Source organism: Castor canadensis, chromosome 2, assembly GCF_047511655.1.
Source record: "Castor canadensis chromosome 2, mCasCan1.hap1v2, whole genome shotgun sequence".
Taxonomy (NCBI): Eukaryota; Metazoa; Chordata; class Mammalia; order Rodentia; family Castoridae; genus Castor; species Castor canadensis.
The window spans coordinates 77,163,478-77,190,897 of record NC_133387.1 but is presented as its reverse complement, the minus strand read 5'-3'; the positions used below and the strand labels follow the sequence as shown (position 1 = coordinate 77,190,897).

General features: G+C 37.7%; 1 protein-coding gene across 1 annotated transcript in view; it reads right to left on the bottom strand.

The window, feature by feature from the left end:
• Positions 1-21,293, bottom strand: part of Tspan13 (tetraspanin 13) — a 28,449-nt gene extending 7,156 nt beyond the window's left edge. The window contains exon 1 of the mRNA XM_020181287.2: positions 21,043-21,293. Coding sequence (XP_020036876.1) covers positions 21,043-21,105 — 63 coding nt within the window. The 5' untranslated portion in view covers positions 21,106-21,293. The remainder of the gene's footprint in view (positions 1-21,042) is intronic.
• Between the last annotated feature and the right edge of the window lie 6,127 nt (positions 21,294-27,420).

Below are 27,420 nucleotides of genomic sequence, written 5' to 3'. Positions count from 1 at the left end.
ATTCATTCATCTTAGATTACTTTTAATAGCTAATGCAATGGAAATGCTATATTAATAGTTGTTATACTGAATTGTTAAGAAGATGATAACAAGAAAAAAACGTCCGTGATGCAGCTATTTTTCTCAATATTTTTCTTCCATGGTGGTTGAATCTGTGGAAGTGAACCCACTGATATGGAGGCTGACTTACTAGACTATATACACTGAGTCTCAGTAGACAGTACTGTTTTAATAAATTACTAAAAATCCTTACTTCTGCTTTAAAAAATAAGACCAATGATACTCTAGAAAATTAACATGGAGCCTCAGAGGTCATCTAGTTTACTAAATCTGAATGCATGTTACTTAAGTTTGTGAAATAATAGCAGATGTAAAACTTCTAGACACCAATACTTCTCAGTTTAACATGCTGATCTCTTCAGATGAAAGTTACTTATCTTTCTCTTCTATGCCCAGTTGGATTATAACCCTCTCTGTCCTCCCAGTTCCCAAGGAACTGAACTAACCCCTCGCTACCCTGGCAGTCTGTGTTTCCTGAATGTGGTTCTACTGTCCCCTTCACTGACTCACACTGTTTCCAAACTGTCTCTCCAGGAGGCAGGGCAATTGAGAAAAAGAACTAACACCTTCTTATGTCCCTATATCCCCGGAGCTGATCACAGGCCCTATTCCCTGGGGAACACTCAAAAATTATCCAGAGAACTGCTGCTGAAATGAATCACTCTTGATGTCATTGTCAAAGATACTAGAACTCATAGAGCAGGCATTAAAACCAGCAGAGGAAAAAAAGTGTAAGAATTTTAGCTATTTAGAACAAAATGGCATTCTGAACAAGAAGAAATTATTTTATAGTCCAATCATTTTATTTATATTTTTATCAAACACGACCAGGAGAAGTAGAACACATGTCTAGTGGTTAGGGCATATAAAACTCGAAGTTACAATTACTTCTGCAACACTTAAATAAATAGTACACCACAGAGTAGCTTAAACAGGCATAAGAGAAGGGATGAAGGAAGGTTTTTGGAGCATGATGGAGGGCACACCTTCAATGCACTTGTGCTCAACCATTTCCTGGAGCAACGTGACAATATAATACCCGGTTTGGAAGAATCAAAATATAAAATATGTATTTCCTAGCACCTCTTAAAGGCCTGATAAACTTTATTTAGAAATACAGGAATAATTACTTAAAGGGATCTTTTTCTGCTCAACTGTACATATTTTTCATAAAATAGTTTATTAGACACATTTTACATTTACTAGTATATAAAATTATATATGTAGAGATGCAGGCAAAACTACTAAATATTATACAGCTATTTGTGTTTTTATCCAAAATATCTTTGTATCTATGTCAAAGAGTCAAAACATGAGAATAAAAGAAACCACATGTACCATGACAGAACCCAGGGATAGAGTCAAGGAGACTTGTTAGTTTCCACTGAAGTTGGTACACAAAAAAGTTTTTGTTTTCAGACAGAGGAAAGGGGGAAAGTTTTCACAAAATCTTTCCCCTGGAATTTGTCTAGTCCCTCTCCTTCTCTCAACTGCTCCTTCTCAGCAGTATCATTCACTTCTGTTTCACTTTTTTTTATTTTCTGTCTTCTCACAACTTTAAACAATTTTGGGCTAAGAAAAAGCCCTCTGGCCCTTCGCAAAACAGCTATTTCAGACTTTGTGATATCTAAATATAACATATTTCCTTTCAGGAGGTGTAAAAGACAGAAGCCTAAAGGAAGTATGAGGGAAGAAGGGCTGGAAAATGCCAGAAAGGGCTTCGCCTCCCCCAGGTGAGAGGCCTGGGCTTAGCTTTGTCACTGCATCTTGGTGCTAAAGAATGAAGACGGTTCATACTTGCACACATCAGAGTAGCTTACAGTAGCAGTTTGGGGTCTCCAGAAAAGAGAGTATCTATATCTATACCTATATCTATCTGTAGGAAATATCTATATCTATATATCGAGAGAAAATGAGACAAAGACAAAGGGCTTTTAAAAATTGGCTCAACTGTTGTGACTGGAAAGCCAGATATTTTGTCAGGCAGGCCAGCAGACTGGAAACTCAGGCAGAATTCCTTCTTGGATGGGAAACCTCAGTGTTGATTCGTAAAGTGACGACAGATTGTATAAGGCTTAACCACATCATGGAGATAAATCTGATTTACATACAGTCAACTGACCCAGAAATGTTATTATCTACAAAACACCTTCAAAGCAATATCTAGTCTAGCATCTGACCAAACAAGTGGGTCTCTAAGCTGACACATAAAATTAACCACCTTACTTGCCAATGTCAAATCCTGAATGTGGTGAGCATTTACTAATTCAATCAAACTCATAGTCAAAACTATCACTCTGTGTATAGTCTTAGAGACACAAAATAAGATGCATAAATAAACTACCATAAAAAGTTTTTTGAACTGCAGTTTTAAAAAATCATTTCAGAAATCATAACAAATCCTTTCTACATTAATGAAAGTCTTAAATATTCTTAAATATTAGATTAAAAGTTAATTATTCATCCCCAGATAGTTGTTGCCAATTATGTGCAAGAAGCCAAAGTCGAGACACCTGCCAGAACAGAAGTTGGTGATGTTTCTCTCTTTTTTAAAAATTTTTAACTTTTTTATTAGGATATATTCATTGCATAGGCGGGATTCATTGTGACAATTCCAAATAGCTTGTTTGGTTACATCACCCCCCACTGTCTCTCTCTCTACCCACCCCCACTCTACTTAAAGCAATTGCAAGAGATTTCTTTGTTCTATTTCATGTAAGTATATGAAGTCTATCCACCATATACCCTCACTTTAATGTCCTTCACTCACCCTCCTCCCTCCCACAAGTACCCCCCCCCCACACACACTGTACCTATTTTACAGTCCTGTCTTTTGTTACTAATATTTAAGTCAATGTTCCAAGAGGTTTCTCAATGTGTCCCAGCTGTGAGTCTACTTTACTTTGGTCCGTTCAACTCCTTCCATTGCTCTCCCTTAGCCTTTTACCTCCCACCTCCCATTTTTCAATAGCTATCAATATACATCCTTATATCCTCCACCTTCACAGATGTTATGTTTTACTATATTGTTGATGCTCTGTCGTTCTCTTTTCCTTTCCCTCCTTTCCCAAGGAACTTTCTCTTTAAAGGGGCAGATATTTACTGTCTAGCTTTGCAGATCACATGGTTCCTGATACAATTGTTCAATACTGATGTTGTACATAAGAAGATGGACAATATAGAATGAATGGGCAGGGCTGGATTCTAATGACACATTATTTGATTTTTTTCAGATTTTGTTTTGTTGTTTTGTTTTTCTGAGATAGGGACAGGTAGTTCAGGTTGGCCTCAAACTGACAATCCTCCTGCCTCATGAGGTGCTGGATTTACAGGTGTGCACAACTATACCTGGCAACACTTTATTTTTAAACAGTGAAGTTGAAATTGATATGTTTCATGTGTCACAAAATATTCTTCCTTTGATTTTTTTCAATCATTTAAAAATGTTCACTCATTCTTTGCTAATGTGCTACAAAAAGTAAGAACTGGGATTTGGCCTGTCTGCAGGCTATACATTAACCTTTGTTCTAGAAGACAGTAGAGAAAAAATGAAAACTTAAAATGGGACAAACAACCACTACATCAGAGATTTTTACAAAGTAGGTCAGAGAATAAGACAATAATCAAAAAAAAAAAAAACCCTCAAAATCTAGATAAATAGAATAGGCAAACATAAAGGAGGAGACTGAAAAATGACCCTACTATAAATATTACCTTGTGTGGCAAAAAGAATGAATATTACTTATGAGACAAAATATGTGACTAAATTAAGAATCTTTTTGGGTTTTTTTTTTTTTTTTTGTAAGACTGGCTTATGAACCCACGGCTTCATGCTTGCAAGCCAGGTGCTCTACTGCTTGAGCCACACCTGCAGTCCATTTTGTTCTGGTTATTTTGGAGATGGGATCTTACAAACTATTTGCCCAGGCTGGCCTCAAACCTCAATTCTTCCAATAGCTCCCAAGTAGCTAAGATTACAGGCATGATACCAGAGCCCAGCTAAAATTAAGAATATTAAAGAAAGCATTTACCCTGTATTATCAGGTGGAGCATTGATATCATCTGGAGTATTCTTATGAGAGAGGGACAGAGGGAAATTTGAGGAAATTAGTGAGACAGGCACACAAAGAGGTGATATAAAAAATGAACTAAAAAGTTAAAAGCTTGATGCAGCCACAAGCCAAAAAATGTCGGCAGCCACTAAAAGACAGAAGAAGAGAGGAACAGATTTTCTCCCAGGACCTCCAGTGGGCCTGGTTGGACACCTTGACTTCAGACTTCTGCTTTCCAGAACTATGAGAGAATAAATTTTTGTAGTTTTAAGTCACCATGTGGGTGGTAATTTGACAAAGCAGATCTAGGAAATAAAGAACACTTTGCACATTCGGAGTTCGACAAGTCAGGAACCTCTGACTTGTTAAGAGAAACTTGATGTTAAACTAGCTGACCCTCTGCCTGCCTCTCGTAATGACCTCTGTGATTACATAAGACTCATCCAGACCATCCAAAATAACTCCCCATTTTCAAGGCCCCTTTTGCTATGTTAGTAAGTTCACAGGATTAGAATGTGGACACCATGGGGGAGAGGCATTAGTTAGCCTACCACTGAGGGTTCTCAGAACACGGGCCTCTGAGTCACCATACCATCCCTCCTGCTCTATATATTTTAAAACAATGAAGAGAGCTGTAACCTTTCATTTAAATGTATAGCTGAACAGAGAAACTCTGGGAAATTCCTAGGCCAGAAATGAAAGGAGAACTGAAAGCCCAAATAGCACACAACGAATGGGTGGAGTGGGGCCCATGAGGGGTAGGGACAGGGCTCCTGGATCAGAATGGCCTCTGAAAGAGACTTTGGTTTTAAGTCAGGCAGATTTGGGAAGCAGAACTGAGACTCTTGCCTAGTTATGAACTCCAGAAAGCTTTTTTTTTTTTTTTTCAGAGTAAGAGGTTACAGAAAACCAGACTATTACACATCCAGGAAGACAGCAAAGATTTTTGAGTCTCTTCAAAAAGTCTTCTGCAAGAGCAGCAACACCAAGCCTACTTGGAGCTTCAGTGCACATTTCATTAGGTAGGCATGTAGGAATCTTCATGCCAAACTATTGAGATAAAGCTGGTTACAGGCTATGATGGCAGATGGGGGGAGGAAAAACTTAGAGAAGCAAATCCAAAATGACTCAGGAGAGACACTTTAAAAAATCTCAGCCCCTAAATCATTCTCGAATTTAAAAATTACAAACTTTGTCATCAATCAAAAAAATCACAAAACACATAGGAAAAAATAAACTTACTACGAGAATGATGCAACCCTAACAGCAGAAGGTCTGGAGCTCCTAAGAACTTGAAGTAAAAGAACTAAATAAGACTAATACATTCAAACTAAAAAGATAAAAGAGAAATAAAAACAATATGGAAAAAACAAAGTCATACTTGAAAAATGCAGAGTCAAAAAGGAGCCAAATAAAGCAAACCAAAAGAAAGCAGAAAAAAGAAATGTAGTAGAAAGGATGAAGCATGATTAAAAAAAAACAAAGAAAAAAAGACAGCCTTCCAGCAAAACTATTTTTTAAGAAAAGGAACAAGAGCAAATCCCTAAAAATTCCCGATACATATAATACCTAACAAAACCCACAGCAAATCTCATGCTCAATGACAAAACAAGGCATTTCCTTAAAAAGTCAGGAATAAGATCACCTCTTCTTTCCAGCATTGAGTAGAGATCTTACAGTAAGAGTAAAATGGACATAAAACAAAGATGAGTGGGGAGAAAAAACACAGCTGTCATTATTCATAAAGGTATGCACAAAGGAAACCCAAAACATGCACAAATTATTAAAATTGGTATGAGCCAGCAAAGATGCTAGAAATAGGATCAATATACAAAAATCAATAGCATGATGATACACCAGAAATATTTTTAAATATTTTCTTAGGTTACAGTTTATAATAGGCTCCCACAGTATAAGGTACAAATGTGTAATTTAACAAAAGTAGTATAAGACCTTCATGGAAAAAATTGTGATATGGATTAAAGACCATAATGAAGGTCTAAAAGAAACTAAGAGATAGTGTGTTTATAGAAGAGGAGACACTTGAGATAACAAATCATTGATCACTCCCAAATTAATCTGCAAATCCAATGTAATTCTGGTCAAGATCTCAATGGGGTTTTAGTTCAAGTGGAAGAATAAATGTCACAGAAGAGGTATAAATATTTTTAAGAGACCAAGGAGAAAGGCCTATATCTGTTGTACTTTTTCTCAGCCCAGCTGCACTGTCACCAGCTTCTGGCAGCAAATCACTCCTTTGGGATTGTTTTCACCTCTGCTCTGAAAAACTTCAGCCTAACTCCACATCTTTTGAATGTGCTTCATTCTTTAAAAATAGCAAAATTAAGTATGTAAATACAATTTAAATAATTTAAGAAATTAAAATCCCTCCTAGCAAACACCAGAATTTATTTTAATTGAAACAAAGACAGACACTGATTGGAATAAACCAAGAGTGTTGTTCTTGAGAGATAGGGAATTCTAAATCTGTAGGGAAAGACAGGTCTTTAATTAGTAGCTCTGTGACAGTTATTTTCCCATTTTGAAAAAGAATGGTATTAGTTCCTATCACACCCTACAGGTTGAACCTCAAATACGAGAAATACAACTTAAACTTTTACAGAAAAGTATAGACAAATATTTTAAGAAGTTTATGGTTAAAGAAATATTTCTTAAGTCTCAAAACAGTACATATAATACTAAGCATTTGCCATATGGGAAAAAATTATTCTAAATGTTTTGCATTTAGTAATGAATTTAATCTTTACAACAATCCTAGGAGGTAGTAGTACTATTATCTCCATTTTCTATAAGGGAAACATTCCATAGAAATGCTAATTAACTTTCCCAAGGTTAAAAAGCAAGTAAGAAAGGCAGAACTATACTATGAACCCAGGCTCTCTAATTCTAATTATTCTAATAGCTACTTTAATCTAGCACATTATGCTATACTAAATGTTTAAAAGTCTGTACAATGAAAAATACAAGAAAAACATGGACTAGAGAAACATTTTCCAGCACACATACATATTAAAAAATCCATACAGATCAATTTTAAATACACAAAGCACACTGAAAATCAGTCAAAAGTAGAGAGATGTAATCAGTGAAGAAGAATCTAGAATCTAGAAAGCCAATCAATCCATGGAAGATGTTAAATATCATTAACATACAATCTCACAGGCATTAGACTGGCAAAACTCGGGACCGACAACACCAAGAGTGTGGAGTATCTGGAACTCACATACAAGTACAAGAAAAAATTGCTGTAGCTACTTAAGAATAATTTGGCAGGAAAGTTAAAGATGGATCCCTTGGTAACCCAACAATTCTGTTTCCAGGTTAATCCCCGAGAGAAATAACCATTTTTCCAACTAACACATACAGGATCCTACTGCAGCTTTGTTTGTAACAACAAAAAATTGAAAATAACCTCAAACACATGACCAGGAAATACGTAAACTCTGGTGCAATCACACAATAGGGTACAAACTATTTTTATCTATTCCTATGGAATCAACAAATTTCAAAACATAAAATAAATAAGTTATATGAATACAGATGAAATATATCATTTATGTACATTTTCAAACACACAATAACAAAACTGTACAATTCCTATGGATAATTAGTCCATAGAGGAAGAGGAAGAGGTTGTCACATATGTCATAAACGTGGGGAAATAACACGTTCATTTCAGGATAGTGAACATTTATGAAGGGATAAAAAAGGAAAGGGGCTACAGAGTGAGTCTTTCACTCTAACTTTTTTTTCTTCGCAATACTAGGGTTTAAACTCAGAACCAAGCACTTGCTAAGTAGACAAACACCTTGCATAGCAAGCCTGAGGCCCTGAGTTCAAACCACAGTACCATCAAAAACAACAAAAAAGTCTGCCAAATAATCGTACTAGCTTTTTAAATTAGAAATAATTCCTAAAAATTTCTAATATTACTCTAAGATTTGACCATAAGGTCTTCAACTTTCACTATAAAAGGGCCTTTTAAAGATAATAATGTAGTAGTTATACGCTATCCTTGGTTTATAATTTTGAAGAGAATGAAATTATTATGAAGCCTTCCAAACTAGCAATCTAAAAACTACTGATTCAAATAAACTTAATTCTAACTGCGCAATTAAAAAGTCTAAGCTTGTTAGGACAACTTGGTAGACAAAAAAAAAAAAACTGCAAGGAATCCTTTGTTCAATTATAATAACATTTTCCTTATGAAACCAATTGTAATAGAAAGTAAATTTAGACATATGACAAATAGTTTCCTTCCTGTGGGAGACAGAATGCTGATAAAAACAGATTATGGGTCTGTTAAGTCCTTGGTAGTGATGTTTTTATGAGCAAGAAGCGCCAACCTTTCCTGCTTTTGTTTTGTTTTTCTTTTAAAGTAAAGAAAACTTGATCATATAAAAAGGGCTTTATAAGAAAGTTAAAAGAGCTGAAATGGTAAAGGCACAACACAGCAAAATGACAAAAGTGTCTAAAACTGGTATAGCTTCCCCAAGCAAACAGCAAGAGCAGGTGGCAGCAGCAAAACGGCTAGTACACACCAGTACATTCTAATGAAGGTAACATGCAAGGGACACAGAATTCTTAGCCAATGCTCACAAAACACCACATGCCCACAAAACATGGAGGCAACACAGTATCTGGTCAGTGATCTTAATTCCCTTCCTTTAATAGGAAAGGAATCAAAGTAACAAGGTAACATGCCAAATAATACAGTGGTAGGGCAATTTTTCCCTCCCTGCATGTACTGTATCAGAGTGCCTAGCAATATATTTAAGTATATCTCAACACTGCAATCTAATATCAAAGATATCATTACAATGCCTAAGAAATTAAAGTTATTGATTTATAACCAGAATGATACATTTAAAATAGCACCTCTACCTTACTCCATCTGAGACCTAGCTCCACAGTGATGTGTAAAACAATAACAAAGCCCTCTTCTCACATGACCTTTCCATTATTTAACTACAAATGCTAGCTTTTTCCTTTTGTGCTGTTTGTATTTCTCTTATCTGAGCCAAAAATTTTGCCACATATGTCAACATTCACACACAAGAGCACACAGTACATCATGAAGAGATTATCTCTGAGATGACAAGTAAACAGAAATGTTTGAAACTCATCAACATGTGTTTATGCAACTTTTGGATTGAGACAGGCAATTCTACTAAAAAGCAAAGAAAAATATGAGTACAATGTTCTTATAATCTAACATAAGTGTTAAAAAGTTAGGACTATACTACACCATCTGAATGATGAAGAATTTGCTAGAATACTCTAGAATTAAGAATAGAAGAACCAAACAAACTGCTACCCTGAAGAAGAATAATCTCTGTAATGAACATATGTTTATGTTGCATTTATACCTAGCACATAAATTTTTATGCAACCCTTAACCCTAGGCCTTCTCTGGCTCCCTGTGACTACCATCAGCAACAGACACAGAAGATTCAAGTACACCAGCTACTGTTGCCCACCTTTTGTCAACAGTTTGGTCTAAGGGATGGATCCATAAACCAACAGAGTCACTAAGCATGACATTTGATATAAGGATAATAGAAGCAAAAGAAATGGGTTCCTCTGGCATACAAACTATATGGACAAAATTGATTCTGCCAGTTGCCATCTTGCATATGGAAAGATCTGGCCTCAAAAAGAATCTAAGCAGAGGCAAGCTGAGTTGAAAGTGGTTAGGAGTGAAGGAATTCTGATCTTTCCTGAGTCCCTTGATCCAACCAAACCTATGTTCCAAAAACTGGATATCACAGTTATAGGAGTCAAAACACTCTATTACGTTCATCTATAACTCAAAAAGAAGTCCAATTAATAAAAGCTCCATCTTGCAAGTGTTTATCATAAATTTTTAATGACTACAAACTTCCATTGATCTTGACTACCTTCACCATGGTGACCACCTTCCCTACCAAAACCAAATTTAGATCATTCACCCTTTCAATGAATTTTTAAAAACAGCAACAATCCATTTCACTGAAGAGAGAACAATGGTTAGTTAGCAGAGCCTGGGAAGTGAGTAGGGGAGGAGAACTTAGAATGTTCTATAGCACAGACAACAATTAATTGAAATTTCAAGATAATTAGTAGAGAAGATTTTAAACATTGCCAACACAAAGAAATCATGTATGTCTGAGGTAACAGATGTTACCCTGATCTAATGATTACACATTGTATACAGTGTATTGAAATTTCACACTATAGTTCATACTATAGTTCATAAATATGTATAATCACTATGTATCAATTAATGATAAAAAATATATTTCTTTAAAAAAAAAAAGGCTTCCTTAAAGCAGTTGCTCCAAGGTCAAAATAAGAAGGGATTAATCAGCCAGAGTAATGTGTTAGGCTATCTTTTTTCAGCAAACAGTCTCCCCAGGCTTACTAAATTTAACTCCATCCTATGTCTTACTGCTGAGGAGGTCAGTGGGTGCCTGCAGATTTGGAGCAGGGGTTGAGGGAAGAGAAGAAAGTGTTACAAAAGAAGAAGAGGGGACTCGTGTGGGTGAGAGATATGTTTAAGGTCACTAATGTGAAAATGGGTTCACAGTACCAAATGCCTCACTTCAAGTGCAGCTTATTATATGTCAATAATACCTCAATTAATCTGTTCCCCCCAAAAAACTTCAAAGAAAACATTTTAGAGTATCTTCTTTCTTCTGGCATGGAACAAATTATGGTACTTAACAGTTGCAGATGTAATTTGGTGACAAAGAAGAAAGCCATACACCATGCAGATGGAGACTGGGTCCAAGACAGCATGCTTGAATGCTTGAATTGTGCAATTGGTCTGGGTTACCCACTTCTTCAGTTCTACATGAAATCAATAAACATTATTTTAAACAGCGGTACATCCTATTACCTGCAACTGAACTTTTCCTAACTGTATGACTCGAATGTTCCTCTGCCCCCTGCAAGATCCATGAGTTGGAAGCCATCCTCAAATTCACTGTGTTGTTGGTATTTAGAGGTAGGGCCTTTGGAAGGTAATCAGGATTAGACAAGGTCTTGAGGGTGTGGCTCTCAGATGGAAGAGAAGCTTTGTAGGGAGAGGATGGGACTTAAGTTTGTACACTTGTGGTCATTTGCCATGTGACCCCTTCTTCCACGTTGTGATGCAGCCAGAAGACCCTCACCAGATGCAGCCTGTCCATCTGGGATTTCCCAGCCTCTAGAACTGTGAGAAATAAATTTCTTTTCTTTATAAACTACCCAGTCTGTGGTATTCTGTTATAGCAACAGAAAATAGAATAATAAAATGGAATAATATGGTGGTCTTTTTTTTAGAGTCAATCAGATTAGGTCATTTCTTTGCTAGCTATTCTTTGTCTTTTTGTTTTAGGACAAAAATCTGTATTCCTAGGGCTTAAAATACCAGGATGTGAAAGACCTGGATGATCTATGGACATAACACATTAGCTATATTACTCCCCACACACTACTCCAACCATATTTTGAATTCTTCTCAGGAGCCCTCAACACTTTACATGCCATACAATCAAGGCACGTGTTGATCATATATTCCTAGCACCTGGCTAAGTGCCTACTACAGAAGATATATTCAAGATGTACTGTTGAATTGAGGGCTCTTGATACTGCTCATTACACTTTAAGGACCAGCAAAAATACTTACTCTCTAACATATATAACATTTGGAGGTGAAAAAAATTCAGTCTAATAATTTTCAAGATTATTCTTCTATGCAACATATAAAAGAGATTTTCATTATTTTATCAAATGTCCACCACATTTCAAAACACAAGGTGAAAAGATAAGATGTGAATATTTCTAAACCAGCTCTATTTTTAGAGCATCAAAATTCTACTAGGCAAATTGCTCTGAGAACAAAAGAACTTTTAACAGTTGAAAAAATTTGGATTAGATGCTGTAATTATGCAAAAATGTTTTGTTAGTACAAAAACATGAGAAAAGTTATGATGGTAGTGGAAGGCAAGAAAATTTAAAACACTATTAAGACATAGCAAAACTATACTGCCAAAATGTAACATAGCATCCACTGACAAATAAAGCAAAGATCCCAGACCACTTTCCTCTATATGCTCAACATTTTGAGGAATTACCCTTGAAATTCAGCTCTTTTCTGAACTTTGTGATGTGGACAACTGAAGAGAAATTCAAAGAAGATCAAGTATGTTGGCATATTTCTAGAATGCCAAACATCTGGATGGAAATGTGAAAATTCTATAAATAATCTAGAGATTGCTAAATAGCCAGACATTTAGTGTGGAAGCCAAGACCTTAGATCTTTCATCATTTTTATTCCTCAAATGATACAAAAAGCTTGAAGTGTTTCTTGCACAAATTTTTCTTTCTTATGGTTCTCTATATTGTTAATCACTTTTATGCTAACTAGGCACAAAATCCAAAGTTATAACTCCTGAAAATAAGTTATATGAAAAGAATTGAAAGTAAGGACCCTTAACTTGTCATTTTCCAAGATTATATAGCTTGAAATGGCACCAAAACCTGCCAAGAAAAATGCAACTCCACCCTACCTTTCCCTTCTTTGGGAGAGACAAGAAGTGAAGTTATAGCAGAACAACCCTGACTCCTGCACTCAATAACTAATGTCAACCATATGCTGGGGACGCACTGTGCACTCAGGAAGGAGGAATGATGAGGACATGGCCTTTATTGTTGACGGCTTATAGTTTATCATAAGGAAAGTAAAAGGGCAACTGCTCTTTCCAACAGTTTCTTCACAGCTATATTCAAGACTTAAGTCTTAGTTCTCATTTTACCAGCAGTACTTGACACATATTCAATCCCATCTCTTTGACACACTTGTATTTGGCTTATAGGCCACCAAACTCTGAGAGGTTTTCCTCCTCCCTGACCAAGCTATTCCTTGTTTGGCTCCTTTGCAGAATCTGTCTTGCCTCCTAGATCTTTTAGTGAGTAATCTATGGACCGCTGCCTTCTCTATCTACCCTCACTAGCCTGTTGATTTTCTCTAATCTCAACTCTATAAATGTAATGTAAATTTAAGTCTTCTGGTCTCCTTCTCCCCTGAACCCCAATGTTGTAAGTATAAGTTCTACTTGACAGCTCTACATGGGTATCTATTGACATCCCATCTAATGCGGAACCCCCCTTCTTTTCATTCCACAACCTGTTCCCCCTGTAGCCTTCCCTGGCCCTGTTAGAGGCAAACCCAACCTGCCAGCTGCTTAAGCCATAAGCATGAGTCATCTCTGACTTGCTTCTTTCTCTCACATTCCATTTCCAATCCATCAGGAAATCATATTGGCTCTACCTTCAACAGAGGCCCTGGAGGTGTCTATTTCTTTCACTTTTATTGCTAACACTCTCTACTGCCTCATGCCTACATTACAGCAATGGCCTCATAATAAGCCTCACTTCCAGAGCTAGATGATCTTTTACATACAAATCAGCTCATGTTGGACTGGGGCGTGGTTCAACTACCAAAATGCAAGACCCTGAGTTCAAGTCTCAGTACTGCCAAAAGACCATAACAGACCATATCAGGCCCAAACTCACCAACAGCTCATTTCACTTGGTATAAAAGCCAAGGCCTTATAATACTCTCAAGACCACTTATGATCCAAGCCCCATAACTTCCCCAATATCATTCCCTATCACTGCCCTGGCTGGATGGCACTCCTGTCTCTTACATAAACCAGACATACTCCTCCATCAGGGTCTTTTCAAAGGCCACTGCTCCACCTGAAACACTTTTCCCAGGTATTTGTCCTTTATCTCCTTCAAACTTTTCTCCAGGACTGGAGGTGTGGTTCAAGTGGTAGAGTGCCTATTTTGCAAGTTTTACAAGTGTAAAGCCCCAAGTTCAAACCTCAGATCAAAAAAAAAAAAAAATCAACCTTTTCTCCAGTTTGATCTTCCCAAGCTGACCAAGTGACCACAGAAAAGAAAGCTGTACCCATTTCCCCACATCAACCCACTGCCACACCACTCTTCATTCCTCCTGTTCTGTTTCATTTCTCTGCATGACTTTTTTAATGTTCTAATAAGATGCATAACTTATTTATTTGTTTATCATCTGTCTGCCACAAAGGCAGAACATTTTTGTTCGCTTTGTTCACTACTATTTAGTGTTCAATTAATATTTACAAATCGAATGAATAAAGGAAAGAAAATTACTTGAGCTTATTTTATACTATACTTATATTAGACTCACAATATTAATAAAAACCCCAGTTAACTGCAATTATTGTATAATTTACAATTTTGCATGTGACAGGCCTAGTAAAGTCTAAGCCCATACCACCCTGATCACGCCAGATCCCATCTGATCTTTAAAGCTAGACAGGGTAGGACCTGGTTAATACTTGGATGGGAGACAGCCTAGTGGCAACCCTTGAAGGTGTTTAAAAGGTTCGCTACAAATTGAACAAAAAAGGGTATTCAAGAAACATTACATTCACTGGCACCAGTGGTTCAGCATGTGACCCTATCTACTTGGGAGGCTGAGATTGGAAGGATCTCAATTTGAGGGCAGCCTGGGCAAATAGTTCAAGAGACCCCATCTCCAAAACACCCAGAGCAAAACAGACTGGAGATGTGGCTCAATCAGTAGAGTGAATACTTTGCAAGTGCAAAGCCCTGAGTTCAAACCCCAGTCCTGCAAAAAAAAAAAAACCAAAAATTCTATTTTAGTGAATAGAAACAGTAATTCCTTCTTATTATTAACCTTTAGTCTAATGCTAACTTTTAGACCTTAAAATACATGCTGTGGGCTGGGATGTAGCTCAATCATAGGGTGTTTAACTCACGTATGTGAGGCCCTGGGTTCAATCCCCTGCACCATAAAAATTAAAAAGAAACAGGTGTTGTGGCACATACTTAGAATCCTAGCATTCAGGAGGTGAAGGCAGAAGAATCACAGGTTGGAAGCCATCCTGGGGCTATAAAGTGAGACCCTGTCTCAAAACATTGAAAAATAAATAAACAAATAATAAAAATAAATAAAATATACTGGCTATGTTTTTGGCTTTAAGTTGAATTTTGTTTGTTTGCAGGGCTATAGATCAAACCCAGAGTCTTATATGCTAGGCAAGTTTTGCCACAGAGCTGCACCCCCACCCCTGGATTTAACTGTGATCTCTGTGAGATAAAAGAAATAAAGTGTCATTTTACAGAAATTTTCCTCATGCAAATTTTCCCTGGGCAGCTAATTCTGCAAATTCAATTCAGGAAGTATTTAGGGAACATAAGCTCTATGTCAGAAAAAAAGTACAAGCTGAACAATGCAACAAGAAAGAAAAAAATAGACTGTAGAGAAAGCTATGATCTCTGCCAACAATAAGTTAATGGTCTAACAGGGGAGAAAAACAGGCTCACGACTACCTGCAATGCTGGTTTGCTCAGCGCAAACAGAATAAATAAAAAAATAAATCTGACAACACCAGCTCTTAGCTCTTACTGTGATCCGGAACTAGCTAGGAATTAAAAGAGAAAAAAAAAATTGCATGCCTTTATCCTCCCTGATTTATCTGGGAAGGTACTCAGGCATTAAGATGCCAGACTGAAAATTTTAATTTTAAAATTCCTTCCTGACTGAGAAGGCTTTATTGAAGAACTTTAAAAAGACAGAGCAGGGCAAAGGATTAGCAAAGACAAGAGGTACTAAAACCACCTTTATATGTAGGTTTAGGTTTATGCCACCTAAACCTACATATAAATTGGGAAAATGAGATGTTCAAATCTTACTTTTTTCCTTTGATAGTACTGGGGTTTAACTCAAGTCCTTTGGCTTGGTAGGCAGGAGCTCTACCACTTGAGCCACACCCCCAAGTCCTTCAAATCTCACTCTTAAATTACGGGCTGAATTTTTCCCAAAGTTAACTGGTTTTTTCATAGAAAATGTCTTTAATAATTTTGTTGTGAAAATCTGTGAATGTCAATAAGCTCATTTTTTTGTTTTGTTTTGGCAGCACTGGGGTTCGAATTCAGGGCCTCATGCTTGCTAATCAGGCACTCTTACCTCTTGAGCCACTCCCAATAAGCTCATTTCAAGTGAAAAATGGCATGAGAAGGACATTTTGTTATGGTATTTTTAAATCAAAAGTTGGAAAAATTTAAGAACGTATTTAGCACAAAAGCAAGTTATAAATATCAGCATAACAATGTTCTCTGAAAATTCCAGATTCTGTAAAGAGTGAATCATTTTCTTAACTAAAAATGCAAGTAAAATTTCAAGAGAGATGCCCTGTTGGTTTTGACTGGATATTCATATAAACTTTTTAAAGAGATGAGTGATAGAGCTAAAATAAATAAATAAATAAATAAATAAATAAATAATAAAAGTGCAAGTAAATATTCAGCAACCAACTGAATTCATCCAGTATTTTAAACAGAGATGAATACCACAAGCCTAATCATACATTAAAATATTAAACAAGAATAATCTGAAAAATAATCAGAATTTGAAAAAATGAGAAATTAAATCATTTGAAAACAACTGCAATAAGTAGACTTTTCCTTGGCTGAAGTACTACTATTTTTCAACTTATTTGGGAGCCGAGACTGAATTGTAATGAATAGATCAGGACTCAAAAAAAAAAAAAAACCATGTATAAGCCAGGCACAGGTGGCTCATGCCTGCAATCCTAGCTACTCAAGACAAGAGATCAGAAGGATCATGGTCTGAAGCCAGACAGGGCAAATAGTTCGTGAAACCCTATCTCGATAAAAACCCCAACATATAAAAAAAAAAGGGGCTAGCAGAGTGGTTTAAGTGGTAGAACGCCTGCCTAGTGAGCATGAGGCCCTGAGTTCAAACCCCAGCACCAGCAAAAGAAAAAAAGAGTATAGCAAAATTCAAAATCTAAAAATTGCAATTCTGAATTTATGTTGTATACATCTGTCACTTTTTTCCTTACAACTGCAAGACTGATATTTGTATTTTGAGGATATGAACTCATGCCTTCTCGGGTCTGTTGACTTAATAGCAGCCTGACATGTTAAAAATACCAATAGCTTAAAAATCTTTCCATTATAACATTCAGGTTGGCAATTCAGAAGTTTAATTCAACTTCTTCCACCTGAAGCTGTCGCAACCTAATTTTATTTCTGTAGTACATCCAAAGCATTTATAACCATTATTTTCCTCACTACTACTCCATGAGGGAAGAATGGAAAAATTTACAAATGACAAAACTGAAGATCAAATAACATATATACGACAGTGCAATTCCTTAATGTTCCAGCACAGTAAATATACATTTTATCACATTTTTAGTTTGTTTCTCTTCTTAAAAATTAACTGCCCCATCATCATTTTTTAATAGAGTTCTGTCTTCTCTGGTCAAGCATAAGGAGTTAAATTGTCAAAACTTCAAAACATAGGGTTAGAGATACAGTTTAGTGGTAGAGCACCTGGTCTCAATATTCAACACCAGAATAAAAATTCAAAATGTTACGTATTTTAATATACTTATTTTATATTTCCTAATTTTTTCCACAAAACCTATGTATGATTTTTAAGGTTGTTTTTTACTTTTTGTGAAAATATTTTCAGTTTGAAACATTTACATAAAAATACATTCTTAAAACTAAAATAAATCAATTTCTCATACAATAATTTGTATTGTATAACCTGAATAATATCATTATTTCCACACTTCCCCAATTCAGTCTTTCCTTATTTATTCCTAACCCACAAAGGTCTTCCGCAGTCCTAAGTTTTATGCATCATTCAACTTCAAGATTCTGTCTTCACAGGGCAAGTAAGCTCCTATGTCTGTATTTATTTCCCATAGTTCTCAGTGGAGTACACCCAGTAGACAAATGTTTACTGACTGAATATAGTTCTTGAGATCACATACAGGAAAGGTAGTAAGAAACTTCCTAACCATCTACTGATTTGAAAGCCCTGTTTGGTTTGCTTCTGAAGTTTCAGACTGAAAATAGAACGTGGCACATAGCAGGCATCAACCACTATTTATTGACTTAAAAATCTCTCAGTGTCTTTAAATGTAGGAAGTTCTGAAGCAACTCATCCTCTCCCTTACAACACCATGAAGATGCATTAAGAGACTACACTAGCTTCCTCCTTTTCTTCTAGTCTTACAAATTGTTTACATATACCACACTAACTTAAGGTTGTTCAGTACTGGGAATACCCTTAATTAAAACAAGCAAGACAGAAAAAAACAACAAAAATCAACAGTTAACCCTAGCATAGTCATCTAATTTCCAAGACAAATTTGGGGACCTTCCTTCCCACTTGTTTGAGTGACCTGCTTTTTGAACTGGTCATGAATACAGCACAGATCTCAAGCTCACTAAGAGACCACCTGAAGATGCGCACATTTTAGCCTGTAGAATCCTAAGATCCTCAAAAAATGCCTCAACACAACAGTGATGAGGTTAAGGCAGACCATACCTTTCCACCTGCTATTCCCATATGCAGTCTGGGTTCTACTATTCCTTGTAGAAATAACTCAAAACTAATCCCGCAGCTTTGAGCATATTCTAGAGACAATAATCAGGATGGGATGAGAACCTACAAAGGGTCCTTTTATTCATGTCCTATAAAGAAATGTCTCCCAAGTCCCCAAGCTCAACCCTGCCCCAGACCCATTTTTTTTCATCTTGAAAGGCTGACTGCGACCAGAGAAGATACAGAATCTAAATAATAGCCATGAAACATCTTCCACACTTATTTAAGACCTAGTTCAAATTTTACCTGTCATTCACCTCCTATTTATGTATTTATTTTTGTGGTACTGGGGGTTGAACTCAGGCCCTTCACCTTGAGCTGCTCAATTTTTTGTGATAGGGTTTTTTGAGATAGGTTCTCGAGAACTTGCCTGGGGCTGGCTTTGAACAAGATCCTCCTGATCTCTGCCTCCTGAGTAGCTAGGATTGCAGGTGTGAGCCACCAGCACCCAGCTTTCACCTCCAATTTAAACTGCTGAACTTATTTAGTCTATTTACAATGTATAAGGAACAGTTAGCCACTCATTTAAGAAATGTCCCTTTGTATAAAAAGTCTAGAATTTTTAAAGTGCTAACCATTTTTACAGTCCCATGAATTTCCAATTAACGTCAGTAGTTTAGAATGTATATTTAATAGTCTTAATATGTCTCTTTAGAATCAACCTTTCTCCTTGCTTTCATGAAATGCTGTAAATACAACTGAAATACATTTTGAAAGCAATAGTACTTGATTTGAAAATAACTTCCTTTTTTAAAAAAAAATCTATTTCACACTAATCTATACAGACTTCTCAGCCAAGTAAATAGCAAAGCAGACATTCTACTGGGTGTAAGCAGACACGGTAAGGTTAAGTGTCTGAAGAACAGATGACTAAATCATTGACAAGGGAAAAAACCCAGACGTCAGGGCACAAAATAGAATCTGAAGTTCTAAGCAGACCATTCAGGCTATGAAAGAGAAAGTACTTGAAGAACTGATCAGCATTTACTTAGTGAACAATGTGATAAGCATACTAAAGGTGAAATAGGTAGACTTTGATCTGAAACTTGACATGTACCTGCAATTACAAGGAGCTGTATCGTGGGGTGTTCTAGATTTTCCCCCAAGTCTACTGTTAGTGACCATGTTGACTACTGACTAGCCAGGAAAGAATACCTGTTTGTGTTCTGCCTTCAAAGCTTTGCCATTGCTCATGCACACAAAAACAATAATGGTAAAATGACCCAGCAAGTACCTATGTTAGTGATCACAAACGGCCTCTCTATTCCAAGGATGTAACCGAATCTTGCACAGATGGCTTAGCTCTCTGCTAATGCAGAGGAACTGGGTTTATTTTCAGGGTAGGGGCTGCAAAGCACCAGGTGTATTTATAGAAGGGAGCAAGGCTATGATGGAGGGAGGATGACAAAGAGGAAGTTTATTCCCTGCAGTAGAGGCAGCCTGCAGAAAGATCTGGATTCCACAGCATAGGTTCCACTCCTAACCACCAACTAGGAAAACTTATTAAAACCTTTCCGGTCCGTTACTTTGTGTATCAAATTTAGACAACTCCCCTTGCCTCTGATGATGGTTAGAATGACTAATGTCGTGTTTGTAAAAACTGAGGATGTAACAGGCATTCAATAAAATCAACTTGCCTTCCTCCTGTTCTCCCAGAATTGAGCCTCAAAAATCACAAAGAGCCTCCAGCTTTAAAACTAAGAGGCCTAAGCTAGTCAGCTGGGGGTGGGGGGAGAAGAAGGAACACTTGGGTGGAGGCTTATTTACTGTAGGGCTTCTCTTAAAATGGAATTAGGATATTGATAAGGGTGGGGAGGAGGGGGACACATGGGAAGGCATCAAGTATAAGTAAACCTGGCAACAGCATCAACAAAAACACATCCCTTTGTAGAAGCATGAAACAAACTTCGGAAGCTGCGGATGTCCTGTGAGCCTACCCGGTGGCCTCAATTCAAATTACAAGAGCAGGCAGAGCTGGCCAAGCAGCACACCATCCATATGCTGCCTCTCCGGCTTCAAACCACGCTATTCTGCAAAACTGGGCTCAAACCCCGGGGCGGCTCCCGCCTCCAAACCCGCTCCAGATGGATTTGGAAGCCTGGAGCAAGCGACAGAAGGGATCGGGATACACAAGTGGGGGGGAGGGTCTGGCTAAAGGCCTGAAAACGCAGGGCGGCGGGTGAGGGTGGGCTGGAGCGATGTGGCAGGGACGCGGCCAGCGAGCATGGAAGACAGAGGCTTCACAATGAGGGAAAGGGACTGCGACAGGCGCGGGCTCCATGCAGGTCCCGGGCGGCGGCTGATGGCCAGGCCGGGGGCGCAGAGTGGGAAGGGCGCGCAGGATGAAGCAAGCGAGCGAGCCCCTGGCCAGGCAGCGAAGGAGCGAGTAGCACCCCAGCAGGTGCAAAGCCCCCGGGCGACAAGGACCGGGCTTGGGATACTCACGGTGTACAGCAGGTTGAGGGCGCACAGGCAGTTCTTGGAGCACGCAAAGCCCCCGCAAACCATCTTGAAGCCTGTGGTCGCGGTCGCTGCAGGTAAATTCGACTTCGGCGGAGCCTTCCAGGCCGCCGCGGGGTCCTCGCCTTCGCGGCCGGGCCCAGGCGGGGCGCGCGGTGGGAGGAGGCCAGGGAACGGGGCTACAGTGCCCGGCGCGCCCGAGGCGGCTGCAACGCGCTCTAGAACCTGCGGCCGCCGCTGCGGCTCCGACCCGGACGGAGCCCCGCCCAGCCGGCCCGCCTCGCCCCGCGCGCTGATTGGCCGCTGGCCGGGAACAAAGGTAGAAATATGCAAAGAAAGGCGCTCAGCCAGCCGGGATCCGGGAGGGGCGGGGCCGCTCTGACCCAGGGTTGGGGGCTGAGGCTGTTGCGGAGGGAGCGGAGGCCGGAGCTGTGACCGCAGCCGCTGTGTCATTTCCCCCGGAGCAGGTGAGGAGCAGGGGGCGGGGCTCCGCGGAGATCCACGCTGGCAGGGACAGCTATGACAGCACCTCTTGATTCTTGGCTTCGGCGGATGACGTGGCACCGTTTTGAACGAGACTTTAAAATTCAGCACCTGGCCTTGTTTGAATGAAAGAAGGAAGGAAAGCAAGATTTAAAAGAGAGAACGAGAAAGGGCGCAGGGATGGAGGAATATGATCGAAGTGTTTTCTAAGCATGTATGAAATGCATGAAAATTGGTTTTAAAAGGGGAAGGGGATAAAAAAGACTAATAGAGGGGTGAATTTAATCATAATACATTACAGGCATGTATGGAAATATCACAATGAATCCCCTTTGTACAATTAATGTACGCTAATAGAAAAAAAGCGGATGTATTTCAGCACCAAAAAAAAAAAAAAGGAGAATGAAGTGGGGACAAAAGAAAGGAAAGAAAAATAAGCGAAACAATAAAAGGAGCAAATAAAATCTGTTTCTCTAGGAACATAGGTAGGAAATATGGCCTATGATTGTGATGGGTGTCAGTTCAAGACTTATTCTATAGGGATTTGCAAGATACTAATAAACTATTAATCCATACATGCAAAAGAAAATCAGGAGTGATTACTTTTGTGGTCCAGTCCTGAATTTCAATATGCTTGTTTTTGTACAAATTAAGAGCCGAGCCGTAAAGATCTTTAAATAAGTCTCTCAGCTAATTCACTGTCGCTTCATTGCTTGTCTACCACTATCCTCAGTTCTTCACCTGTAACTGGAATATGAAAAGTACGTCAAGCACTTTTTGCATAGAACCAGGCACAGAGTACAGGCTCAATAAATGTCAGCCTAACATTTTTTAAACACCTGGTTTGTTCCCAGCATTAAGCTAAGCCAATAAAGGGTTGGTTATTTCATAGTACCTTCCGCCAATAAAAGATTTTATAAAGAGATTATCAAGTTTTACAATACTTATATGGAACTTAAAGTTTCATATTAAGTAAGTTATGTGAATGTAAATGCAAATATTTTAAATAAAACATCTATTTAAACATGCTACTTAAAATAATTTGTCTTCTTCGACTACTCCACTATTTCTTCCAACCTTTTCTTACCTTCTCCATCCTCACCATATCAACAAAGCCTCACTGAGTCTGTCTTTTGTAATATACATTAACCTTTTATGTACACCCAGAAATATTCCAAAAATGAATCTAGAAAATGGCCCTCAAGTCCAAGCAATATCTTGATACTCAGCTTTCCTTTTAGGAAGTGAGGGTTTGAACTCAGGGCCTCACACTTGGCACTCTACTATTTGAGTGATGCCTTCAGCTTCTCACCCTTCCTTTTTAAAATCCAGAAGTTTACTAAAGAAGAGGGATTGGCAAGCAAATTTAAGACAGCTACATCAGCCGCCAAATAAAAAAGGGGTATACCATTCTCTTGAGTAAATACCAACTTGAATCTAAATTTATCTTTTATACACACTCTCTGATGCACAACTGCAAATTATGAAAGACTTGGATGATCAAGAAAATTTGAAGATCAAAAGAAGACTTTCTAACACTTGAAGAGATTGCTAAACCCTCTTCTTTCCCCTCTCCTTCCCTGCTTTCCTTTCTCTCTTTCTCCTTCTCCTCTGCCCCATTCTTCTAATGTCTCTTTCCTCTCCTTCCCTTTTTCCTCCTCCTTCATCCTCTTTTAGTACTTTTTTGAACCAGGGCAAAAGAAGAATTCTTGTACTTTATACCAGGTCTTCAGAGAGTCCAAATGGGAAGAATGGGTTAGGTTTGCAAAGATTAATTGGGCGAAGACTGGAAGAGTGTCTCAAGAGGTAAGAGCACCTGCCTAGCAAGGGTGAGGCCCTGAGTTCAAACCCCAGTACCATCAAAAACAAATAAAACAAGCAAACAGAAAATGTTAGAGATTAATTAGGAGAAATCTCTGAGGAAATATAGGGAGGGAACTGTAAGAGGCTGGGAGAGCTAAATGCCACCATGCAAGTATGATAGCTGTGAAGGAGCAAGAGAAGGAAGAAAAGGGAGAAAAGTCAGAAGAGAGAGAGAGAGGAAGGAAAAAAGGGACTAAGACTGGTGATGGAGTTTTAAGATTTGACAAAGGCTGGCTAGGTTTGGGTATTTCATGTGATGAAATTTAATCCCCATTGTGAATTATTAAGAAAGCAGATGCTGGCAGAGTGGTTCAAGTGGTAGAGTGCCTGCATAGCAAGTGTAAGGCCCTGAGTTCAACCCCAGTACCACCAAAAAAGAAAAGAAGGCAGAAACTTGATCTGACTATACTCTTTGAGAGATGACTGAGATTGGATAAGGTTATTGGGGCAGAGTCCCATCATTTAATCTTGATAGCTTTATAAAAAGAGGGAAAGAGACACAGATGTATATGAGTGTCCTCCATCTGGTAATACCATGTGCTGCTGAGAGACTTGCCAGCAAGAAGGCCATCACCAGATGAAGCCCCTTTGCCTTGTACCTACACCTGCTGAGACAAAATGAACGTCTTTTTTATAAAACTTACCCAGTCGGTGGTAGAGTGTTATTGGCAACAGAAAATGGACTAACACAGATGCCAAAAGGAAGTCTCTGAGCCAAACTCAGATGCTCCAGAAATCCTGCACACCTCCCTGGAATGCTTGCCTCTGATGGGAGCTACACTCAGCCATTGGCTGAATCCATCTCTAGGACAGATTTCAGAGCATACCACTGGGGCTGGCTTCAATCCTCCTCTCCACAGTAGATCCGAGAAGGGCATTTTCCTGAAAAAAAAAAATTCTGATTACATTTGTCCCTTTATGATCTACAAACATTTTTTCTAGTTACATTTCAAACCAATGTTCAGTTTGTAGTCCTCATCATTTTATCAAGTAAGGAAATTCTCTCTTTGGTTAATCCATTTCAGAGTCTAATAACCTTTACTTAAAAACTCATTCTTTGTGATTTAGGTTTAGTTTGACATCTCAATTTTTTAAATTCTTATTTTATTATTCAAGCTTAAGGTCAACATTTCTTTTAAATAATTCAACTTCAGTATTTGATCTTTCCATAAATCCAAGTAAAATAATTATTCCTAAAAACTTACAGTACTGTTAACTACTATACCAAAATGGTTTCTAGATGTCTTAGAAATATAAATACAAAGTTAGATAGACATAAACTTATTCATTCATACATAATTTATGGTAACATAAAATGTCAGGACTGTAGTAAATTTCACATTGTTTCACCTACAATCTAACGTGCTGTAGTTAAATCTCAGTATAATATTTCCTCACTCAATAAAATATTATTACTAGATAAATTGAATACCTATATTTTTAAATGTCAGTGGTTTTAAGTGGAGTTGATATGGTTAAATTATTTCTAATAACAGAGACTGTTTATTGCTAATATTTTTGGTCCATTATTTCTCTGATGTTCTGTCTGCCAAGCAAACAAAGTGAAGAGTGAAACTATCTTTTGTAATGACTCTTCAACTTTTGGATTCAGTGAAGCACCAGCAGGGAGTTTCTTACCCAATACTGACAAAAAGGAATGATCAACAGCAGTCTGTCTTTCCATGTCTATCTCTTGTTCTATTTTTTCTGCTATCCTATTCTTTTTGATATTTTGCCACACTTTTGCAATTAAATGCAACACACTTCTTGTTCCTACAATAATATTCAATCTCCCTTTTGCTACACATGTTTCACTGTTCATGCCAGGAGACTTCAAACCAGAACTCAATTTTTAAAAATGTTTTTCTTCCAACCACAACTTAACATGAAGTTTCTTTTTTTTTTAATTTTTTTTGTACTTTTACCAGCCCCTTGTCATATGTAAATGCTTCACTTTTTTCTCCTCTATATCATGCTACAACTAAATCAGAACAAATATGTATGACTCTTTTGCTGTATGACATTGGCACTAATGTCCCAATTCTGAATTTCCATAAGTGAGCATTTTTAGTGACATCTTTAACTATTGCAGCATACATACAATTTCAGGGCCCAGAGGCACATTCAGCTTGATGAACATATATATCCAGGATTACCACTGAACATCTGCCTTTAATGAGGGGAGACAAGAAGCTTTAGTGATCTATTAGTACAATTACTATTTGCCTCTTTTTGTCTCTACATCCTCCCTTCTATCTCCTCTTTATTCATACTAGCTGCACCAATGGCATTACTATTGAGAGTGAATCGAGAATATTTTTAATATTCTATAACACTTAAAGAACTTTCTGCAAATCTACCCTATTTGGAGTCCGAGGCCTACATCTGTTTCTATTTTGAATGTTGTAGATCAGAATCTGTTGTATTCATTTACCTAATAAGTGCTTCAACAATAGTTTTTTTTAATCTGAAAGCTAATAATACACATATACCAGAGGATAATAGTTAAGAATGAGTGGGGGAAAGTGCAATTAAGAAGGTCAGTAGAGTTTATTTGGATAAGCTGTCATCATGTTTGAGAAAATAGAAGTAAGCCTGGCACTTACAAGGGTAATTAAAGGTTTTTAAATTTTTATAAGATTGTATCTTTCTGCCTTTTATCTATGAACAGCTTGTGAGCTCTGAAAGTGAGAGCAATACAGTCTGATTCAGCTCCTGGTGTACTGGTAATGCTCCAAGATGGACACGACTCAAATATCTACCAGCAGTAGAAATAGATAACCAAATCATGGTACATTTAGATAAGAAATACTTACCCAAGCCAGGAGTCAGTGGTTTATGCCTGTAACCCTAACTACTTGGGAAGCTAAGATTGGAAAGGTTGCAGTTGGAGGCCAGCCAGAGCAAATAGTATGTGAGACTCCATTTCCAAAAAATAACCAGATTGAAATGGGCTGAAGGCATGGCTTAAGTGGTAGAGCACCTGCTTTGCATGCAGGAATCCCTGTATTCAAACTTCAGTCTCACCAAAAATAAATAAATAAATAAATAACTTACTCAATTCCAAAAATGAAGAAAAACACAACCATCTCAACAATATAGCTACATGGAGCTAAGTAAAAGGAAGAAAGTAGAAATACAAAAATGTATATTTTGTGATTGGATTCATATAAGATACAAAAACATATAAATATGAGCAATAGTATTTAGGGTTGAAACTTCAAATAAAAGTAGAGATGGATAACCCCTAAAGTCAGGAGAGTCATGAATTTTGTGGGGAGAGAGTATGGAAACAATGATTGGGGAAGGAACAGAGGGGACTCCAGGGTGATAAGAATAGACCTAAGTGGTCCTTTTGTCATTAAGCAATAAAGCAGTGAAGGAAGAAATAAATATTTACAGCTTAAAGTACCAATAATCTGAGTTTTAGATTATATAAACAATGCTATTATATAAAAACAATAGCAAAGCCATCTGTGTGCTTTTCAAACTTCATTTCATAAGCAAGTTTTCTTTAGAACAGTACCTGTTTATTAGGAAATGCGGTTGATACGGTGACCCTCTGGCACTTACTTCAAAGGGCTTTCTTTATGTATTGGCTGTTACTGCCAAAGTGCCAATCGTATCTTCATGATATTTCTGGCAAACTCTGGTAGAATCTAGGGCAAAGAGAAATCATTTTTGGAAATAAAAGTGTGTCAGCATTAAGTCATATCCTGTTTAGACAATCCAAATACACAGGAACACATTGTTTGGTACTTTCCCAAAATAAAGTGCATGTTAAAAATATTAAGACTTTATACCTCAAAAACATTTTTATTCTCCTCTCAGATTTGATTGAGAGATTCACAATGTCTAATTTTAGGTTGGAAATTATTAGAAATTATTAGAAGCTAAAAGGCATTTCTCTATTACATTTTATCTTCTAGTGCTATTGAAAAGTCCAAAGTCATTCTGATTTCTGATAGTATGTATGTGACAGTTTGGGTTTTTTGCCTTCTCTTTGGATGTTTATAG